This window comes from Hippoglossus stenolepis, chromosome 15 (assembly GCF_022539355.2).
Source record: "Hippoglossus stenolepis isolate QCI-W04-F060 chromosome 15, HSTE1.2, whole genome shotgun sequence".
NCBI lineage: Eukaryota > Metazoa > Chordata > Actinopteri > Pleuronectiformes > Pleuronectidae > Hippoglossus > Hippoglossus stenolepis.
In genome coordinates this window covers 3,349,923-3,370,732 of record NC_061497.1, presented here as the reverse complement: position 1 = coordinate 3,370,732, position 20,810 = coordinate 3,349,923, and the positions used below count along the sequence as shown (strand labels likewise).

Here is a 20,810-nt window from a genome sequence, read left to right as displayed (position 1 = left end):
TAAATTGGATAAGCAAAAGTTTCTTGCAAAAAATAATCTCATAAATTCTCTAATAAACCCTACTGTTAATTGAACGAGAAATAAACAAATACACCACCCTGACATCTGTCAGAGCACATTATTTTATTTTAATTTACTGAGAAAATTGGAAGTACATCATGGAAAATGCCAGCAACTGACAGCAGCTCAAAATCTGTTCAGTGTGGAAGTGTATGTATTGACCTTTTGAGTTAATAGGCAGTGGATTGTGGGAAAGGGTCATCTAGATGTGTACAAGCTGTCTGTGGGAGAGGTCAGTTTGTGAAATTGAAGTTCACCTCAGTTTGATACATTATTATTAAGTCTCCTGTAAAGTCTGTAACCTACTGTGCCGTGTGCACACCGCTACTTAAAAAAAACACAGGAGGAAGAGAAGTATTCACAGAGGACTTTTTAATAAATGATCTGAACACACTCACAGCTCAACGTTCTCATCAAAGGTGCTGTTCTTTACACAGGTGTCAGCGCTGTCAGGATCCGAGGCACCTGAAGCATGAGCGAGGGAAACGTCTGCATCGTTGACATTAATACCGTCTTTGCAGCCTGGCGTCTCGACAAATGATGTCTGCGACTATCTGAAGAAATCACATCTATCCTGACATCCTTGAGGTGAGTTGGAAAAGACCTGAAATTATGCTATTTTGTGTATTTTTGTGTATCTGTAAGCCGAATAGTGATTGTGTGCTTGTCACAGTTTGTTCCCAGCTCACCAACCCTTGGTCTACATACTACTATTACTACGACTACTTCTACCACTACTACCAATAATACCACTCCTATTACTACTTTTTCTACATATTTTACTACTACTATTACTACTTCTATTACTCCTACTACTACTAATACCACTGTTGTTACCACAACTACTAATGCTACATTTACCACAACTACTACTAACAATACTAATACTACTTCTATAACCTTACTACCACTATTACTACTTCTATTACTCCTACTACATCTAATACTGCTACTATTAGTCCTAGTAATACTATTTATATTACTTCTATAAACCTACTACTACTTATTGTACTACTACTACCTCTAATATTTCTCCTATTACTACTGCTACATGCTACTACTACTACCACTACTAGTACTAGTAATAATCATACTTGTTATTATTATAATGATTATAATTCACGTGAAAACAGAAGATAACATTGTTCGAGGTCAGGGCAGCAGCGTCTTTGAACTAAATCTTATTGAAGCCCAGTGGACAATGTTCCGACCATCAGGGATATTGACAAATCTGCAGCTAATGAAGAGAACACAGGTCAGTGTGGACAAACCACAGCACGATACCAACACTGTCTTCTGTGTCAGACGAGTGGTTCCACTGAGCTTCTACTCAGTGGAACCACTCGTCACAGGCCCACAGGCTGTCTCCTTCAGATATGTGACTCTCTGAGAGAAGCAGCTTTTCCACATATAGTGCGCAGGCACTGTATTTTATGTTTGCCCCCAGAGCCCAGCGCTCTGAGACTTGCAGACAGACCAAACACAATCAAAGAGGAAAATATCTTCACCTATTTGACAGCACATACTGTATGCAGCATAGCAATTTATGCAAATGTGGAGCGCAGCAAACAGAAAACAGGCAAACAGAGAAAACACAAGGATACACATTTGAAACTCTATTTGCACTGTGTGTTTGTATGTTTTTGTTTTTTCTGTTTTCTATTTATGGGTAAGGAAATTTGCCCATGTGTGTTTTTGCCGTTCACGTGTTGTCAAATTGGTGAAGCTTTTTCTCTTCATTTACCAGTGTTTCCTCTGTCTGGACGATTCGGTTTGTTTGTTACAGCTGACTGTTCTGAACAGCACTTTTCTCACACACTGAGCAGATACCGCTTTTGCTGAGAGGGCTGGACACGGAGATCTGAGCAGTTCCCATCTGGGTGCAGACATTTTAAAAGGTTTTTCACACTGTGTGTTTTTGTCAGGTTCTCTGCTTCCATTTATGATGCAGGATTAATTGGAGCACACTGTCCTTGGATGTGAGGAGGAATCCTCACATGCTGAAGGCAGCAAAAGAATGAAGGACAATACAGAACAGTTGTGTACACACTGTTTGAAAATACATTGCCAAACATGACATTGTACTTTTCTCACTCTCAGAGAGAGAGAGAGAGAGAGAGAGAGAGAGAGAGAGAGACCAAAACAGTTAATGTCAAATTTCCCTGCTGCTTTCTCTTATTTCCTGCTAAATATCTACAAAAAAAAATCTAACTGCACGACACCAAACTGAGACTGTTCAAATTAATAAACCTGTGGCCGCTTCACCTCTAAGCTGAATTCAGCCCCTCGAATCCCAGAGCCAGAGCTGCCGCCCTCTATTCTCTGCTCATCCCCGTATCTCTGTAACCTCAGTGTCATCTGGGCAGGTTATCCACGGTGGATTGGGAGATGTGTCATCTTGTCAGAGAGTCACCTTTGTGCTCTCCTGCCACAGTCTGCTGAAGCTCACCGGCACAGTTGCTGCAGTCATGTTCGAGGCAGCTCAGGTCACCAGGTCGCCTTTTCACTTTTTTTCCCCATTTCCCAGTCTAAGATAATTACGTTTCGTCTGGGATGACTTAATGGAGACTGTGTGACATGCACAGTTCACAGATAATGGGGAGATGATTTTAACATCACAAGTTCACTTCAAAGTCACTGGAGTCATTCAGTATGTTCACATGAAACCCTTTGAGCCTTTAATGAGCCAAATAACCAGCACTTCACGAGCAAGAGCCTCACTCTCAAAAATTGCAGCCCCCCCGTTGCCTTTTTCGTTATTATGCCACATTATTTCCATCTCAGCTGGAGAGAAATAGGTAATAATCCTGCTCTCTTCCTCCGATTCAAAGTAACCTCTTTGAAGCTGCACTACTAGAACAGATTTCTTATGAGTGGAGGACAAATTGGTCCATCTTTAATTTAACGTACATGAGAAATGTCTGTGTGGATGTAGTCACAGATTAGGAAATCACCCACACTCTTATGTTCATATCAAGTGGCAGATAGGATTCAAACTGACTGGCAGGTCTTCAGACTGTGGGAGGATCCTCAGAGAAACTCCTCACAGATACAAAGACGATGCTCATAAACACCAGTGGGTTATACAAATGGTAAATGCTTGATGACCACTCAAACCTCTTTACAGTACAGTTTTGTCATTCACTCATTGACACACACATTCATACAGTGCATCTATGTGCAGCACTTTCTCTCACACATCACTCAGTGTGTGATAGACACCATTGGAGGCATTTTGGGGTTTGTTCTCTTACCCAAGGACACTTCAGCACTTGGAGAGGATGGAACCACTGACCCTCTGGTGGACAACCCACTCCACTTACTGAGCCACACCTGCCCATGTTGACATGCCTTGCATGTGCTGTATACATTTTAAATGTTGGTGGGACAGTTCTGTTAATCTGGACTGCCAGTGGTGGAGTTCAGTATCAAAAATGTAAAAACCATGGATTTAATTGAAGTTGTTTCTTCTTGTTTGTTTTTTTGTTTTATTATACACCATCTGATATTATATGTTGTTGGAGGGAGTTCAAACCAGAGTTTTCATTCTTAAACAGAAGGATGGTTTGCTATACCAGGGAAAAAGAACTATCCACAGTTCCTGTAAATTATATAACTTGCTCCATAACAGAGAAGCAAACAAAACCCTGAAGCCTCTGAAATGAAACAGAATGTGAATAATAGGCAGCAGTGTTGTCGCATTCCCACTGACAGTACTGCAACATCAAATGAGATTTGAAACCTTGAGCACTTTAATCTCCACAGGACACACATTTATTTCCAACCTTACCATGTATATCATTATGGCAATGAAAACAGCAAGATCTTTATAATGGTAGACAAAATTAATTGTGCTTTTTAGTTTATTTTGGTTTACAATTCAATGCTTTTCCTGCCGCTGTTCTTGTCATTTACTGAGTATTTGTGGAGCACAGGCCTCTGACTCTGAGCACCCTGAGTCGCAGAGATGTATTATGCTGTCTCCATCTAGTGTTCACTAGTGAAACTACACGTGGCTCTGCTGAGACAAACAAATCAATAAAATAAGCTGCATCTTGTTCCATTTGTCAAGAGAAAAGGGCAGAGATAACACTTCCTGAGTGGGTGAGGCAAGCGTTGTTGTGCTTTTTTTCTAACAAGGACAAAAGTCTGATAAATAATGAAATACAAGGTGAATCAGTGTAAAAGAAAAAAACTGAAACAAGAAAGTATGAAAAGGTTGTTTTTAATTGTCATAGAATTCAGCAGCTTTTGTGAACACCGACTCTATGTAAATGTTACACCTGGTAAAGTTGTTTCAAGTTTTCTTTTTGAAAACAGGTGAATGGGATCAGCCACTAAAGACAAAATGTTGTACAATAAAGACCTATTGAATAATGAGGACAGAAAATTATAATTTATCCGAAAAACTATGGAAACAAAGTTGCTATTGTAAAGTTCCTGTTTTTAATGTAGGAGTTAATCTAAATCACTGTCCTACCGTTAATATGTCCGTTGCTTTATATTGTTAATTGACTTTCAGCTGAAAACCTGGTGATATGATCATACCATGTGATTTTTATAATTTGATAGTTGATAGTGTAGAGATAGACAGGAAATGAGAGAGAGCAGTAAAATACATGATTGGATTTATTTGCCGTAATCATTCTGCTGTCATTCAGTTCACATGAAAACTATATTCTTTTAAGTATAGTTTATCTACTATAAACTTCAGTGGGTGACTCAACAGGTCTGTGACATTTGATTTAACGTCCTGACACAGTCTCACAGAAAAAGTCTTATAAACATACAGTATAATATGTTTGTGCATGTTACGGGAACAAGCTATAGTAGGTCTGTCACATCATGCCCTCTGGCACTTCTCTCACCTTCATCAGTGATGTCATATCGGAATAGTGTGTGTGTGTGTGTGTGTGTGTGTGTGTGTGTGTGTGTGTGTGTGTGTGTGTGTGTGTGTGTGTGTGTGTGTGTGTGTGTGTGTGTGTGTGTGTGTGTGTGTGCGTGTGTGTGTGTGTGCAACAGGCATCTTCACTCTGAAGTCTGACTCATCCCCATATATCAAGCGAACACACCCTCGTGTCCTGGCATCATTTCTCTCATGTTTGCCTGTTTTCTTTCCCGTCAGCTTGGCAGCAGAGGCAGTCGAGGAGGCGGAACGTCCTGAAAAAAAGGAAAAAAGATGCCTCACTGACAGGCTCACATGTCGGAGAAGTGAGGTAAATCCTCAGGTGAGTCACAATTGCACGTAAATGACACTATGACCTAGTCAAGCACTATTCAATGCCAAATACTTCTTGATTTTATTTTAATTTGTAGATTGAAACCACAAACATATTCAGTTTGACATCACATTAAAAATCAAAAAATACTTAGTCCTCACATTAACAGGGGAAAAACGTAGGAACCTCAGAGAGCCACATGTGAGGGATCCCTCTCCCTGGACAGACAAAAGAGCCATAGATCCCGTGCGTACCTGAACACATCAACAAAATAACAGTATTTACAACATTGATTAGATGAAACAGTTTTTAACATAATGGAAAGGTGTGTCAATGTTAAAAGTATTTATACATAATAAAATGTCTGATAGAGATGAAGGGAGCAGCTATGTTATTCAGTTATTAACAGTAATGTGTGAGTGGGCATTTTGTGTATCAAGCAGTATTGTTGTAATCATAGTCCATGATTAGCCACCACCTAGAACATGACCCATCATCATAATCCGCAATCACTATTTTAAGCTTTCTGAAGACAGATGAGCTCATCACATTTGTGCTGATTGAGTAACTGATTAAATGTTTATAAATTTCACTGTGAAGAAATTCACTGTAAACGTGAAACACCATTATTTAGAAACCAATTCAATTCATTAATTCAGTAGGCTAACAGTTCAAATGAGAATATTTCTGTGTCAGACTTTTCTTGCGCTTGTCAGCAAAGCCGAGTTGACGGTGAAAATACTATTCAATCTTTTCTATACGGCAGCTTTTCTATAAAGCAACAAAGAGACGGCCTTTTTTTTATTACTCTCCTATTCATCTGATGTAGAGATTTTCCTCTTTGTGAATTCTACCAGCAACAAGAACTAGACGACCGGCGCAGCATCAGTAGCAAGATCCTATCAGCCCACTTTCACTCTCAGAGTATCTTGAGGACCCAGACAAGTAGATAAACTGGCTGTAGTGAGTGGAGATCTGTGTTTGTGCCAAAAAGGGAGGAGAAAGAGACATGCCGTCACTGAGTGCTGTCAGCCACACTCGCTTGTGAGTCAAGGTTTTCCAATGATTCACGTCTGTGCAGAAGCTGAGCAACGGGCCCAAAGTGGAGTCACTGTCCTCCTTTTTTCTTATCCTCCTCTTACTATTATTCCACTCCTCCTCTCCATTCATCTCTTTGTCTGCGTTCGCTTTCCTTCCTGCCTGCTAATTGTTGTCGTACCACACCATTTATTTCTCCAGTCAGCCTGCAGTGCCTCTCCCCGGGCCAGCTCCTTTCAGCAGCATCTCCAGGCCCTTGTTGGGAGACCTCCAGGATGTTCAAAAAAACCTCTCCCACACCCAGTTGCACCTGCGGGCCAGCGCAGCCCGACAGGGGATTTCACCGCACTGATGACGGGGCACACTCTTCCTTCCTGAGACCACATAAATCTGTCGGTGGGCTCTGTCCTACAGTCTAATATTAAAGCTGTTTTCCATGACATGCTGCTCGGCAGGGGAGGGAAAGCTGTTGTTGACGAACATGAGCCTGTGAGGCCGGGATGAGAGGTTGTGGTTAGAATTTACTTTTCTTGATTGTCCTCTGACCCTCTGGATGAGCTGAGCAAGCACTAGAAGTGATCTCACTTGCTGTTGTTGCAGAGCTTTACCCATAAAAAAAGCAAAAAATATCCAGAAAAGCTAAGTGTGCATGATACACCACATTCACCTCTCATACTTTGAGATTTTTTGCCTCACATAGCAAAACCACCGTCGGTCTTGTCTTTCTAGCTGTCAGCCCATACTTTTATTTTATTTTGTGTAAATAGCACCTTGACTCTTTCCTTCCAGAACAGTGACAAGAATGGACTTGTAAGGACATTTTTCTAATGAGTGAAGGACCTCTGTCATCTCTTCCCCCGAGAGGTTGAGCCTTCTGACCTTAGGCTATAATCAAACACATAGACACGCACACACAGACATGCATGCACACAGACATGCATTCTCGCACTTGCACTCATGCAACAACAATGCTTTGTGTTATGTGGAAGATCAGAGAAGCAAATAAATGAAACTTTGTTGTCATGAAAGGAAGTAACAAGAGCGATCTCATTTTAACATTTAATTCTGAAGTTTAGAAAACGATGTACAAGCTCTTTACAATTTTACAAACACTGGGTCAACAGACCCACAGAGACTTTATATTCCACACAGAGAATAAATACATTTACAAATGTTGAGCTTTGGGCTCTAATCGGAATCACATTTCTGTAGGATCCACTTTCCACTGCTTGAAAATATTGCGTAGGAACAGTAACAGTATACCACAGCAAATGCAGGCTGTCCTTGTCGACCAGTCGGCTTATGCATTTCATGGTTGCACACATTTAGTCAAATAATGTACAGTAATTCAGCAATATTGCAGCTTTAACAACTAGAACAGCAGATTGTACAACATTCTTGGAGTTAACCATTTTGAAATGCAAGGTCAAAAATACATTTGTTAGTATTTACAACATTCTGCAGTCTCGATTGCCATTGAACTTTTATGTATGCCTGTCAGTAACATTGTTCCTACTATACGGAGTTGATTGCAACAGCAGAAAACACAAAAACGTCATGTCACGTTTCTCCCTGAGATGGTGTCACAGACCACCACTGGTGTCGTCAGCAGTCGTCAGGGCGCACAGGGGGGGGGGGGGTGGATGGATGTACCTGTTACAGTATGTCAGAGCACAGAGGCAGGCTGTGCTCCGACTCTGACTTGTAGCTCACCTGCCATGGAAGCCCCAGCGCGGGAGGCGGCTCCACAAAAGTGTCCACATATCCCTGCGTGCAGGAGGCCCACATCCCCGGCTGGTACCCCAACCCCTCGCCCACCTGAGGGTACCCCAGAGGGCTGGGCGGGTGGTGGTGGGGGCTGCTGCAGTGTCCATGCGAGGCGTAAAGCTGTCCCTCGGTGGGGTAACAGGGATAGTGGGGTGACGGAGGGCACGATGACACCATGTTGTCAATGTAGACATGTGGCTCCGCGGGCAGCCTGTGCACGTGGGGCCCTTGTTGTGGCTGCATCTGGTGAGAGAGGGACGTGTGCCAGGGGATGTAACTCTGATGCTCGAGGCGCGGAACGGATACCCGGGTCTGGTCCGGGCGAGGTGCTCCCGTGACAGCTGCCCCCGCGGTGGCCCGGTTGCACTCCCGGTGGCTGCAGGCCTTGCCGGGGGGGTTGGAGTTCAGGAACACCGAGAGCGCGGAGATGCGGTTGATGGCCCTCTGCAGCGTGGCGATCTTGGACAGCCGCTTGCCGCTGAGGTCATGGTTCAGGGCGACACGCAGGGCATTGAAGGCCTGGTTGTAGTCCATGATGCGCTTTCGCTCGCGCACGTTGGCTGCCATCCTCCGAGCTTTTGAACGCACCGGTCGATTGCGCTTCTTGGTCTGGCCCTCCTCCAGGTCACTCGGGCTGCTGGCTGAGCTCTCGCTGTCTTCGTAAGAGGCCTTGTGACTCCCGTCGTCCTCCTCTTCTCCCAGAATTCCAAGCTCCAGCTCCTCCTCAGAGAACTCTGATGCTTCAACACTGCTGCAGCTCATTCTGTCGATATCAGAGACGGACGGACAAGTCAGAGGTGCGTGTGCAGCCTGCCACTGCTCCCTGGGTGTTTGTTTTTGTGGGGCTGTCGGTGTTGCGCTGCTGTGCCGACAGCCCAGGTATTCTCCTCCTCCGACTCCTCTGCTGCCTTGTGATTACTTGCACCTAACTCTTGTACAGGTTGGCCTGCTTTTAAAAGCTCTTGAAGTCACATGGCACAGTCACCTTTGAGGAATGGTGCACTCTCTCTCTCTCTCTCTCCCACTGCAGGTTTATGGGCGCCCTCCAGGCAAATGGCACTGTCACCTCCTCCTCCTCCTCTGACTCTCCCTCACATCTCTTACAGGATCTTACGGAACAGTTTCAACACTGCACATCAGTTTAAAAACAGAATCTAAGCCCACTAATTATTTGGAAAACTAATTTCACACTTCCTGTGACAGCTTTATAACTAATTAGATTTGTCTGTTCTCACTCCTTCACTCTTCATATAGTCTCAAACTCAAGCTCCATTCTCTGACATTGTAAAGAACAACACTTGAGCTGAATGACTACCAACATTCTTTCTCTGCACCATCTACATGTCTTTCTTTTCATCATCGTTATCTATGAAGGGTTATTTGTCTACATCTGTCTTCTCTGAATGTTCGTCTGAGGGACATTTGTTGAAAAACTTGATTTCCCAAGTGGCCTGATCCATTAAACACATTTCCCCTTTTCTCAGGTGCAGGAAGAGAAGAACCTCCTTATCCACCGTAGGTCAGATTTGTCCTTGCAATTAGCTGTCTCGAGAGTGGCCATTCTCTCCTGTCTCTCCGTCTCTCTCCGCTCAGGTTTAAGGGCCATGTAATTTAGAATAGCTTCCCTGGAACCCGTCCCCATAAATCAGGCCCGGGCAGCACCCGAGGACAAGAGTAGAACGAGCCTTCGACTTCAAAGAGAGGGAAAAAACAAGGGCAAAAATTTCACAATTAGAGCCTGCAATTACTGCTGGCTTAAGCTATCGATCTTTTATAGTGAAGATATGGTGCCTTTTTCTTCTTCAAAATATATATTTTTAAATAAATAAATGCTTTGTAATAGTTTTTTATTAATTACCCAGTAAGTTGATGAGTTACATGTCATTTTCTAAACAAATACAGTACATACCAGATGCAGAATATAAATAGACTATCCTGTGTTTTCTTTACACATCTTAGATCTGTTAAGACAATATGGTTTATTGAATATTGGAGCTGGAGGAAAAGCCTACAACCCCATGAAGGATCTCTGTATCAGATATGTGGACAGTGAAAGGTGATTGCACTGACCTTTAGCTATAGGCTTCTGGCCAAGTGCAATGGGTCAGGTAACTAAAGGGTAGGACCTCAGACACTGAACTGGGGGTCGTTGAGAAGCATTGCTTCCTTCCTGCCCTCTTCGTTTTATTGTGCGTGTTGCGGCTCAGAGACGCCAACCTTTAAAACAATTACAGCCCAGAGTTTCAGTTCTTAAAGCACAGCTAAGAGATGGGAAAATTCAGTCTGGTCATTTTACTGCTGTGTCCAGAGGATCAACTTAGACCTGGATTATTAACTCATTATAAAGTTTTTTATTCGTATACCCCCAAGTTAAAGATAAATGCAAATGCTTTGATACATCCTGAGGTTTGCACAATTTATTATTGCTCCAAGTTTATTGCAAAATCTACACACATTTCTTTAATTTGCAAAATATTCTCTATTACACTTTGAATAAACCAGATGCATTTTATACAATGTAAGTAACACATAACAATAATCCCTTTATTAACATGTCAAGACCTGGATCCAAAAGCCATTCATAAATCAAAGTAGCAAATCACACTATGTTTGTGTTTTCTAAATTTAAATTTGCCCCTAAATCCAGTGAAATTTGTCATGAGCCTAAATCACTACTATTAAATAATCACTGCTAGTAATGTTCACAACCTGAATATGATGCAGTTTTTATTTGTGTCATTGTTTATAGCAGTTTAATCACAATGATGATGTTAAAGGTAAAAAGTAACCTCTTAATTAGCACACCTTTTAAATAACCCTGCTGATCTACTGCATACCTTTATAGCTTCAACTGTTTGAAATGTTCAGCGCGGACCGCTCCGGAGTATGCAGGCTCTATCACATGCTGTGATTTATGGCTTCACAAACATGTCAGATTTACTGCTGTGGTGTAAAGAGCATGAAGACTACAGCCTCGGACTCTCCCCGTCCATTCATTTTTGACAGGTGACAAGACACCAGTAATTATCAGCCGCCAGGAATAAATCACTAGATTTTATCACGCTGCTCGCCGTGCCCTTGATGGAATAACCATTTTCAAGCAAGGGGAATCTGTCCAACGCCCCTGAACCTTAGATTTGTAAATCTCCTGCTATAGCCCCCATAATGACTGGTTGTTAGCCGTTTGTTATTAGAGGTCTGTGTGCCAAACATTATAGATATTTCCTAAGGGGTAGTTAGGGGTAATAAGTGAGTAAGGTCCGGGTTCGCTAACCTTGGCTTTGCAGTGGTATGTTAATGCATGTTTTCGGTGTCTGCCATGGAATTTTCTCACCTTAATAAAAAGCCTCCAGTCAAAAAAAAGAAAGGGTTGCACTTATCTGTGTCCCTCCACTATTTACCACAACACAATCCCTTGTCTGAAAAATCAATGTTATCAAGTGTAAACTGCCAATCTGTGGCCTTTCATGGCAGTTATGCTATTTGTCATAGTCTAATCGCTTTTATTGCAGAAATACTGCATTGCCTTAAGGGATGGGATTTACATGGAACATTCCTTATTTTCAGGACAAAGTTATGTTTTCCATGTTCCAGAAATGGCAGAGAAGGTAATACAACCTCATCCATTCTGGTTCTTTGTGAATTTTGTGTTACCCAAGTTTATTTGATAGTTTTTTTTGGTGCAAGGATAATTATTCAGTCCCCATGTTGGAGGAAGTACTCAAGTAAAACAAATTTAACCAAACTAAACACGTGTAACTTTGTAAAACCAGTCTCCTGTATTCATTCAGATTTCTAGTCTAGTGAAAGTAAAAAGTGATAACATGAAAATCAACTTGCATCAAAGTAAAACTACATGTCATGCAGAATTGTCCTTTCAATACAGTATATTTTCTTTGAGTGGGATTTTATTACACATACAGTAACATGTAGGCAGCATTTGAACATCACAGCTGGTTAAGATGCAGGGCATTCTAATACATTTGTATTACTGCTGGATATTTGAATGTATAATTATGCATCATGTTGGTGATGATACAAATAGTGGAAGTGCACCTTATGAAACCTGGTTTAAATTCAGTAGATGCTGATTTTTATTTGGATTTGCACTAAATTGATTAAACTCTTTAGTTTCTTTAGCATGCCTGATTTCCTGGAAATCCTGGATCCCTCTTTTGATCTGGATCCAGACCAAAATGTTATTAGTTATTGTTTGGGTCATGCCCCACACCCCCACACAATGTTGTGGAAATCAGTCGAGTAGTTTTTGCGTAATCCTGTTAACTAACAAACAACCAAACAAACACAGATGAAAACAAAACCTCCTTGGCGGATGTTTTTAGCATGTGTTCTCTGGGACTGTACAAATACAGGGGCTCCAGTGGGCTGTGGCCTTTACAGTCTTCATCCAGCAGCTCAGCAGCTCAGTCCACCTTTCATTTTGTGTCTTTTCTGTCAGAACCAAATGCTGTCTGCCATGTCTGATAGTTTCAAAGCCTCCAGTGAAGGAGACTCTCAGGCCTCCCTGAGTCACACTCTTCTTGAACAAAGTGAGACATGAAGTCTTGAAGAAACATTTGAACAAAAAAAAAGATCTGAGTTATAGTCGGGTTGTGTATGAGCTGTTCTACTCCTCCGTCAGCGTGTACCGCAGAGACGTACTTGAGTGAGACACGCTTCTTGAATTTTGGTGACATGGTGAGAGAGTGTCTGCATTAGAGATCTCGTCCAACGTGTTAAAAACAGAACTTGCTGAGAGCAATTCATACTGACACAACAAATGTGAATCATTCTGATGGAAATTACTGGCACTTACGTGTAGCTGGCTGCTGTGATGCCTGTCAGAGTGCACGGCAGCTATAAAATCTCTGTTGTTGACTTGAGACGATGCCTCGGGTACTAGAGCAGGCACTGCCCAGCATCGAAAGTGTTATTCACACAATATCTGTCACAGCGTTGGCTATTAATCACAAAGGTGTGCTGAGGTGTACTCTGCAACATTAGAGACGTTTCCAGGGCTGTGATAAAACGTAAAATAGATGGTTGTTAAGAGGAGGAAGAGCATATCTTGATTAAGGCCTATAAATACTTCAAGTTGTCATCATCTTTCATCGAGCAGTTAATCATACCAGGATACATTTGCCAGGAAAAAAAGACACAATTTAACATTTTAATAATTTTTTTATTATTCAAATTCAAATTTCTTGACATGGAAATATCTGATTTAGTTTTTTTTTATGTCAACCCTGTCTTTATAATAACAGTAACCAATTGATTAATGAGACATATCTTTTCAGTCAGGTCATGAAGGTGGGCTGATGGCTGTGTGGAGAAAAATAGCACTTTTAATGTTTGGGTCACTAGGAGATACTGTGCTCTCTAATTTAGCCATAAGCAGAACATTACTATAACCTCTGCTGTTAGTGATTTATACCTTGTAACAAAACCATGCAAATCTGTCAGTACTGATGTCATGACATGTCTAACAGTTTCGTCCGCATTGGAATGTCAGTAGACTTCCTCCCCTGCCCTAAATACTTGAATCACAATATGAATCACTGGTTTTTACAGGAGAGCATTTACTGTAAAATCATATGAACTGAAAACCAAAGGCACTGCTGGAAAAGACCTGTATTTATTGCACGGTGCAGTGGGAAGGCATTAAGCTTCTAAATCACGTTTTATTGTGTGCCATGCAAACGCTGAGGTTAATGTACGACATGACCAAAAAATATGCATAGAGTTGGAAAAAAGAGAATCCCGAAACGCCGCGGTGTATGTTCATCGTGCATTCCTTCCAAAGAGAAGTCAGTCATTACTCGGGGTTGTCATTAAAGGGTCCATTTGGAGTGTTGGAACATGTGGTCAAGGTTAACTGTCCGTAGGCTAGTTCCCACACAACCCACAGCAGTTAAAGTGAAGCCCTCTGACCACAGGAGTGGTAACAAAGCATCAGACCAATACTCTGGTTAAATGGCTCTAATACGTTTACAGCACTCCCCTAAAGTGATGTCCGTGAAATGTCTCGTCCTGGGAATGGAGATTGATTGACAGGTGCTAGAAGTCCGTGGTTTTACTTTTATCATCTGTGATCTGTAAAATAAGTTAAAAAATACATCTAAATAAAAATATCGAATAGCTGGCTGGTTGACTGGGAGCATATTTGTTTAAGGACAAAGGAAAGTTACAATCAACTGAAGGAGTTTTGTCATTACATGGCTGATAATTGTAGCTTTGTGTTTGGGGTCAATTATAACCTTGTCCTGCCTCTGGCCATCAACCTCTCTCACAGCAGAACAGAGATCCCACACCTTCTACAAGCTTTTAGAGAAAGATTTGAACTTGTTCCACCAAATTAAGTCCACAGTTGTATCTTAAACTAAATATATATAATATTCTCTCTAATCCTGAATATCAACTTTTTTGTAGAATAAGTCAAATGATAGGTTTTACAATGTCAAAGTCTATCTTAAAGCTACAGTCGGTGTGAATATAAACAGTGGGACTGTTTTTGCTTGCTGTGATCACTCCATAATGTTCAGAATGGACATAAGTGATCCATGTGTTTTAGATGGTCTTTGTTTTGTGCAGAAATGCATTCAGAAGTATTTCCAGTTAAGCTAACATGACACTTTGAAATGAGTCTGTGTATTTTGTCCCCAATCACTGCTCATTGAATAAGAATTCATGTTTTAATGGTCAGTATAAAAAGTGGGGAATAATTGGAATTATTAAAACAACAACAGTCTGTTTCAGTGCTCATATTACCACCTGACGATTGTTTCAAGACTGACTTGTTTCAAATGCAATTTACATTCCTCTGCAACACAACACTGAAACACTGCATTTATCTTGTTGTACATGTTGCTATTATCCCTTCAACTATTACAGAAACACTGGTAGTTACCCAAGAGTAATTTGTCAAGTATTTTTGTTTGACCACGGTTGATGTCAATCCAAGAGACTGATCTCATTTCCCAGGCTTTCACTCTGCTACTGCTGCACACATCCTTAGAGAATATGATACTTTAAACAGGACGGAAAATGGCTGTCATATAGCTCCTAAATAATTGTACAAAAATTATTAAAACCTCAAACATTTCCCATCTTTACAGTGTCACACTTATTGTAATGCAGTTACATGTTGAACTCCAACTCCAGCTTGGAAGACAATAGTTTTATACATCAGTGCCGCTTAGTGACAGGAATAAGAAGGCCTCTCTCTCTCATAGCTGTCATATTATTAAAGGCAGGGAAAGAGAACTGTTGTAGAAATGTTGCCCTCTAGTGGTAGTAACATCACACACAAGTACTAAGGCTGCTTTAGATTGGTTATTTAAATGCAGTTGGTTTGTGCTGTTTTTTAGATGGGAAATGGCAGAATGACTGTAGAGGGAGCCAAAATCCAACTTGACAATAGCTCTGGAGGACACCAGCAACTCCAGGAAGCATGACAATGTAGAGGAGTCTTTTATCTATGTGAGGACCAGGAAATTAGCTTATTTAAATATGTTAAGTCTTGCCAGGTAGAGGTGCTGTGAGAAAGGATTAAAGGCAACCCAAAAGAAACACAGAACTGTTCAGTGTGCAATCTATTGCCAGAATTTAAAACAAGAAGGGCGCTCAGAGAGCACATACCTCCAAGGATCATCTATAGTTTCAAATCTTTGTTTAGATCTGCTCCAAATTTCACACACTTAATATCAGTCCCCTAAACACGCCTATTTTATTCATCAAGATCCATGAAATGTTCTCTGAGAGATCAACAAAAATGTTGCAAGACACCCTTTCGTGCTATTTTAAATAGACTGAAAAATAATTCCTGGATTCGCACGAAAATTTAATGGGATCTGTCCTGATCCATACCACATCCTTTCACCAAGTTTCATGCTAATCCATCCAGTAGTTTTTGTGTAATCCTGCTAACAATCAGACAATATAGATTTTTAAACAGTAGTTTGGCACTTGTCTTTATTTGATAGTGACAGTGGAGATATCAAGTGGGAAATATTGACTTAGTTTATCTGCCAGATAGCAGATCACCATTGTTTAAAACTGTTTAAGATGTTTAAACTTATCCAACAGGCAGAATTTTAAAATTACTATTTAACTAACACATATTGTCATTGTATGCTTAAAGTGACATTTTGATAGGGTCTGATCTGAGGGATGGTTAAGTTAATGTATATAATTAGAAATATTTCTCCAGCCTTGTGATGTCCATGTAATGTCAGTGGTTTAAAATGGCATAATTATTGTCTCCCTGTAAGGGTTTTCACAGAGAAATGCTTTTGTTTGAAGGTATTAGATTTGTGATGAGATTTAGACTTGTGTTTCTTTTCCTAATGAAGGGGGAAGGGTCCGGGAGGGTGACAGACAGTAAGAGGGAGATACTTGTCCTATAGTTGTCAGTTGAGAAGGAAACGGGGGACCTGATGGAAACATGTCGTCATAGAGTTTCTCCCCCATTTACTCCAGACATCTCACAGGTTTGAAAGATTTCTAACACAGATATATATATATATATATATATATATATATTACATAGTATTTTCAACAATAAGACCTAGGTTTAAAAATGTACATCCCCAGTCCCTCTTATTTCCCTTTTGGAACTTTATTCATGCACATAAACTGGCAGCATCTTGAGAACGTGAAAATGGAGTGACAGGCCAAAAAGGTTGAAGGATATTGTCATAGTGTGTGAGGACAGGAGGTAGATATACCCTTTATTCCCTGTAGGTGGTGTGAGTAGGCTGTATTTGCTTTTTGTTATTCTGAAGTTACCAAAAAAAAAAGCAGGAGGATGAATGGACACTAGTAGATACGATGCATTAACCATACATAATCATATCGACATAAATAACATCTAGCAGCCAGACTTCTAACCAAGAACAAAAAGGAGAGAGCACATTACTACCATTTGACCTTCTTGTTTGCATTTGCATTGTTGTCCATTTTATAATTGATGGTAAGATTTGATTTTTGACTTTTGTGACCTGTTCTGGAAAAACAGATTGTCAACACAACCATTGTCACAGTCTCAGCTGAGCATCAAGGGCGACTGGGCCTTTTCTACTAGAGTCCCCTTGAGATCCTCAGATTCAACGTTTTGGTCTCCTCTTATAACCAATAATTATACAAAGGCTTTCTCCTGGTTCGTATTTTATAGATTATTTAAATCATTGTAAAGTGATATGTTATATATTCATGTACGTTTTATGTGAGCCTTTGCTCTTTTATTATATTTCCAGCCCAGTGTTGCATAATCTTCAACAGTTGTTTTTATTGTTTATTAATTTTGAACTAATACTAATTAATAATCGTTTTAATTCATATTCATTTTGATTCACATCAAGTTGCTACACAGACAACACGTACACAAGTAACGTCCATCTGATGGTCAGGTGGTACACCCTTCCAAACATTTAGACTCCAGCATGACACAGCATGCATGCAGTGTAGGCTATGCATCACCTTTCCAGCTTTTATTTACTTATTATTTTTAGTGTAAATGATCCATCCATTATCTTTACTGCTCATCCTGCTTAGGGTCGTGTAAAGAGCTGGAGCCAGTTGGCATCGGACGAGAGGCGAGGCACACAGGAGGCCAGCCCATCACAGGGCCGACATAGAGACAAACATTCATATCTACGCTCAATTTAGAGTCTCCATTTGACCTAACCCCAATCTGAATGTCTTTGGACTGTGAAGCAGGAAGCAACAATAATCACAGCATCGTGGTCTCATGAGCTCCTGTAGTCTTTTTCTGGACTCTGCATTATTTCCTGTTTTTTTTGTAAATTACTATCATGTGTCTACTCTTGTTGTTTGTCCCCAGTCTTTGTCATTGCCTCCCCCACCCTAATGTGTTTCCCCTATGTCTCCTTACCACCGCCTCATGTGTTAATGCCTTGTCTACACATAATGCAAATTTTTATATGAACAGATTTTATTTATCCTCTCTGTTTAAAAAACAGTCTCCGTCCACACAACCTTCATTTTACAAAATATCTCCATACAGACGAGAAAATAAAAATGACCACAAACACTCAAACAAGCATTCCAGGCCAGTAGGTGGCAATAAAGTCTACATCAACCATCTGTCAAATACTAGAGAACAACGCTGTCCTCCAATTAATGTTGGACAAGGCCTTGCTGGTAATGTGGTGCAGTGATGCTAGATTAAGCTACAAACTTCGAATGAGACCTAGCAGCAATAACCAAACGCAGAGAAACAGTCATCCTTTCCCAAACGCTCTGTTTTACATGCACACAGAAAGATACAGTTTCTGAAAGTCTGCACTTTGGAATTCATTTGTAAAAATCTCTGTTTTAGTGACTTAAAATGTTTTTGTGTGGAAGAGAGACAAGAGGAAAAAGTTTGTTTTGCAAAATATACAGTGTGGACAGGACGTTAGTCAACTTTTTCATTATATAGTGTAGTGAATAAGCCATTTTGTAGTGTTCTATCATAGTGTAGTGAATAAGCCATTTTGTAGTGTAGTATCATAGTGTAGTGAATAAGCCATTTTGTAGTGTAGTATCATAGTGTAGTGAATAAGCCATTTTGTAGTGTTGTATCATAGTGTAGTGAATAAGCCATTTTGTAGTGTAGTATCATAGTGTAGTGAATGAGTGTAGTGAATAAGCCATTTTGTAGTGTAGTATCATAGTGTAGTGAATAAGCCATTTTGTAATGTAGTATCATAGTGTAGTGAATAAACCATTTTGTAATGTAGTATCATAGTGTAGTGAATAAGCCATTTTGTAGTGTAGTATCATAGTGTAGTGAATAAGCCATTTTGTAATGTAGTATCATAGTGTAGTGAATAAGCCATTTTGTAGTGTTCTATCATAGTGTAGTGAATAAGCCATTTTGTAGTGTAGTATCATAGTGTAGTGAATAAGCCATTTTGTAGTGTAGTATCATAGTGTAGTGAATAAGCCATTTTGTAGTGTAGTATCATAGTGTAGTGAATAAGCCATTTTGTAGTGTTCTATCATAGTGTAGTGAATAAGCCATTTTGTAGTGTACTATCATAGTGTAGTGAATATTCGAAATAACATTTGTAGTGTAGTATCATAGTGTAGTGAATAAGCCATTTGTAGTGTAGTATCATAGTGTAGTGAATAAGCCATTTTGTAGTGTTCTATCATAGTGTAGTGAATAAGCCATTTTGTAATGTAGTATCATAGTGTAGTGAATAAGCCATTTTGTAGTGTAGTATCAAGTGTAATGTATCATAGTGTAGTGAATAAACCATTTTGTAGTGTTCTATCATAGTGTAGTGAATAAGCCATTTTGTAGTGTTCTATCATAGTGTAGTGAATAAACCATTTTGTAGTGTTCTATCATAGTGTAGTGAATAAGCCATTTTGTAGTGTTCTATCATAGTGTAGTGAATAAGCCATTTTGTAGTGTTCTATCATAGTGTAGTGAATAAACCATTTTGTAGTGTAGTATCATAGTGTAGTGAATAAGCCATTTTGTAGTGTAGTATCATAGTGTAGTGAATAAGCCATTTTGTAGTGTAGTATCATAGTGTAGTGAATAAGCCATTTTGTAGTGGACCTCGTGAACAGATGCTGGACCCTACATCGATCGAGTCAGACCATCATGCATTGCTTGTACCGTCAGAGGCATTGTCAGACTTGAGAGAGAGATGGACAGTTACAGGTTTTCTTTTTTCTGATTCTTTAACCTGCTGAACTCATTAATTAAAGAGGTGTCCACACACTTTTAATTGTGTACACAATGTGAGTCTCATAACAACACAATGCTAACATTAGCTGCTAGCTAATGTGATATTCCTCTTGATTTCTGGTGAGCAGCGTTTCAGCCGTGTAGCCGTAGGTCTCCCAATGATTATTAAAACACTTATTGGGATCATTTGAGAAACAAGCTCGCTTATGAAATATTTGCATGACATGAGTCGTAACAAAATGTTGCTAAAAACAAACGTGTATTTTGTCTCACATGTGATGCAGATGCTTTGCTGTCTCTCTGCTGTTTGTTTATGCAACAGAGATAATCTGGAACATCCAGTTCATAATTATTTGGCTGTGTATCATCCAACTAATGTCCGAAAGGCATCAACAGCTGTGTGAATGTATGCCTTGGTTAGTCCTCCATGTAGTAAACACATATAGAAACATAATGTGTGAGTGAGTGGACAAATCGCAACACTGCCTCATTGTTTCCCCTCACTGGGTGTCAGTCTGTCTCCTCTGTCCCCCTGTCCTACCTCAGGCCTCTGCTCATGTTTCCCACAGACTTTTGAATTTGGATTATCAGCTTTGTAACCTGTTCTCCATCTGGCTGCCTCCTGAGTACCTGTAAGTTCCTCTGCTCCATCAGCCTGTATTTGTGTGTCTGCATTTAGGCCCAGATAGGCTCACCGAACTTATCACTATATCACTGAACACACTGGGTTAGCATAGGCCTGTATTTACAGTTATGATCAGATGAGTAAAAAAGAAAAATCAGATCTACCGTGAGACAAATTCTTTGAGTATATATTTGTGAATATTTGGAAAAATATTGGTTGAAGTTGGTTTTGATAGGAACTGATCAATGCCAGCAAGAAGTGTCTCATGCAATGTTGTTTAATGTATAATGTTATGACAAAATGCTATCTAGTATAATAATTAAGATTTTTATTATAAACCAAAGAGGGATTTAAATCCTGGACTAAACACGAAACCCACGACCAGCCTGAACAA

The 20,810-nt window shown here is 40.2% G+C and overlaps 1 protein-coding gene across 1 annotated transcript; it reads right to left on the bottom strand.

Moving 5' to 3' along the window:
* Positions 1–7,362: 7,362 nt before the first annotated feature.
* bhlha9 (basic helix-loop-helix family, member a9) lies at positions 7,363–9,117 on the bottom strand. The gene has a single exon (XM_035178382.2). It carries the CDS (start codon positions 8,844–8,846, stop codon positions 7,974–7,976), a length of 873 nt encoding a protein of 290 aa, XP_035034273.1. The 5' UTR covers positions 8,847–9,117; the 3' UTR covers positions 7,363–7,973.
* Between the last annotated feature and the right edge of the window lie 11,693 nt (positions 9,118–20,810).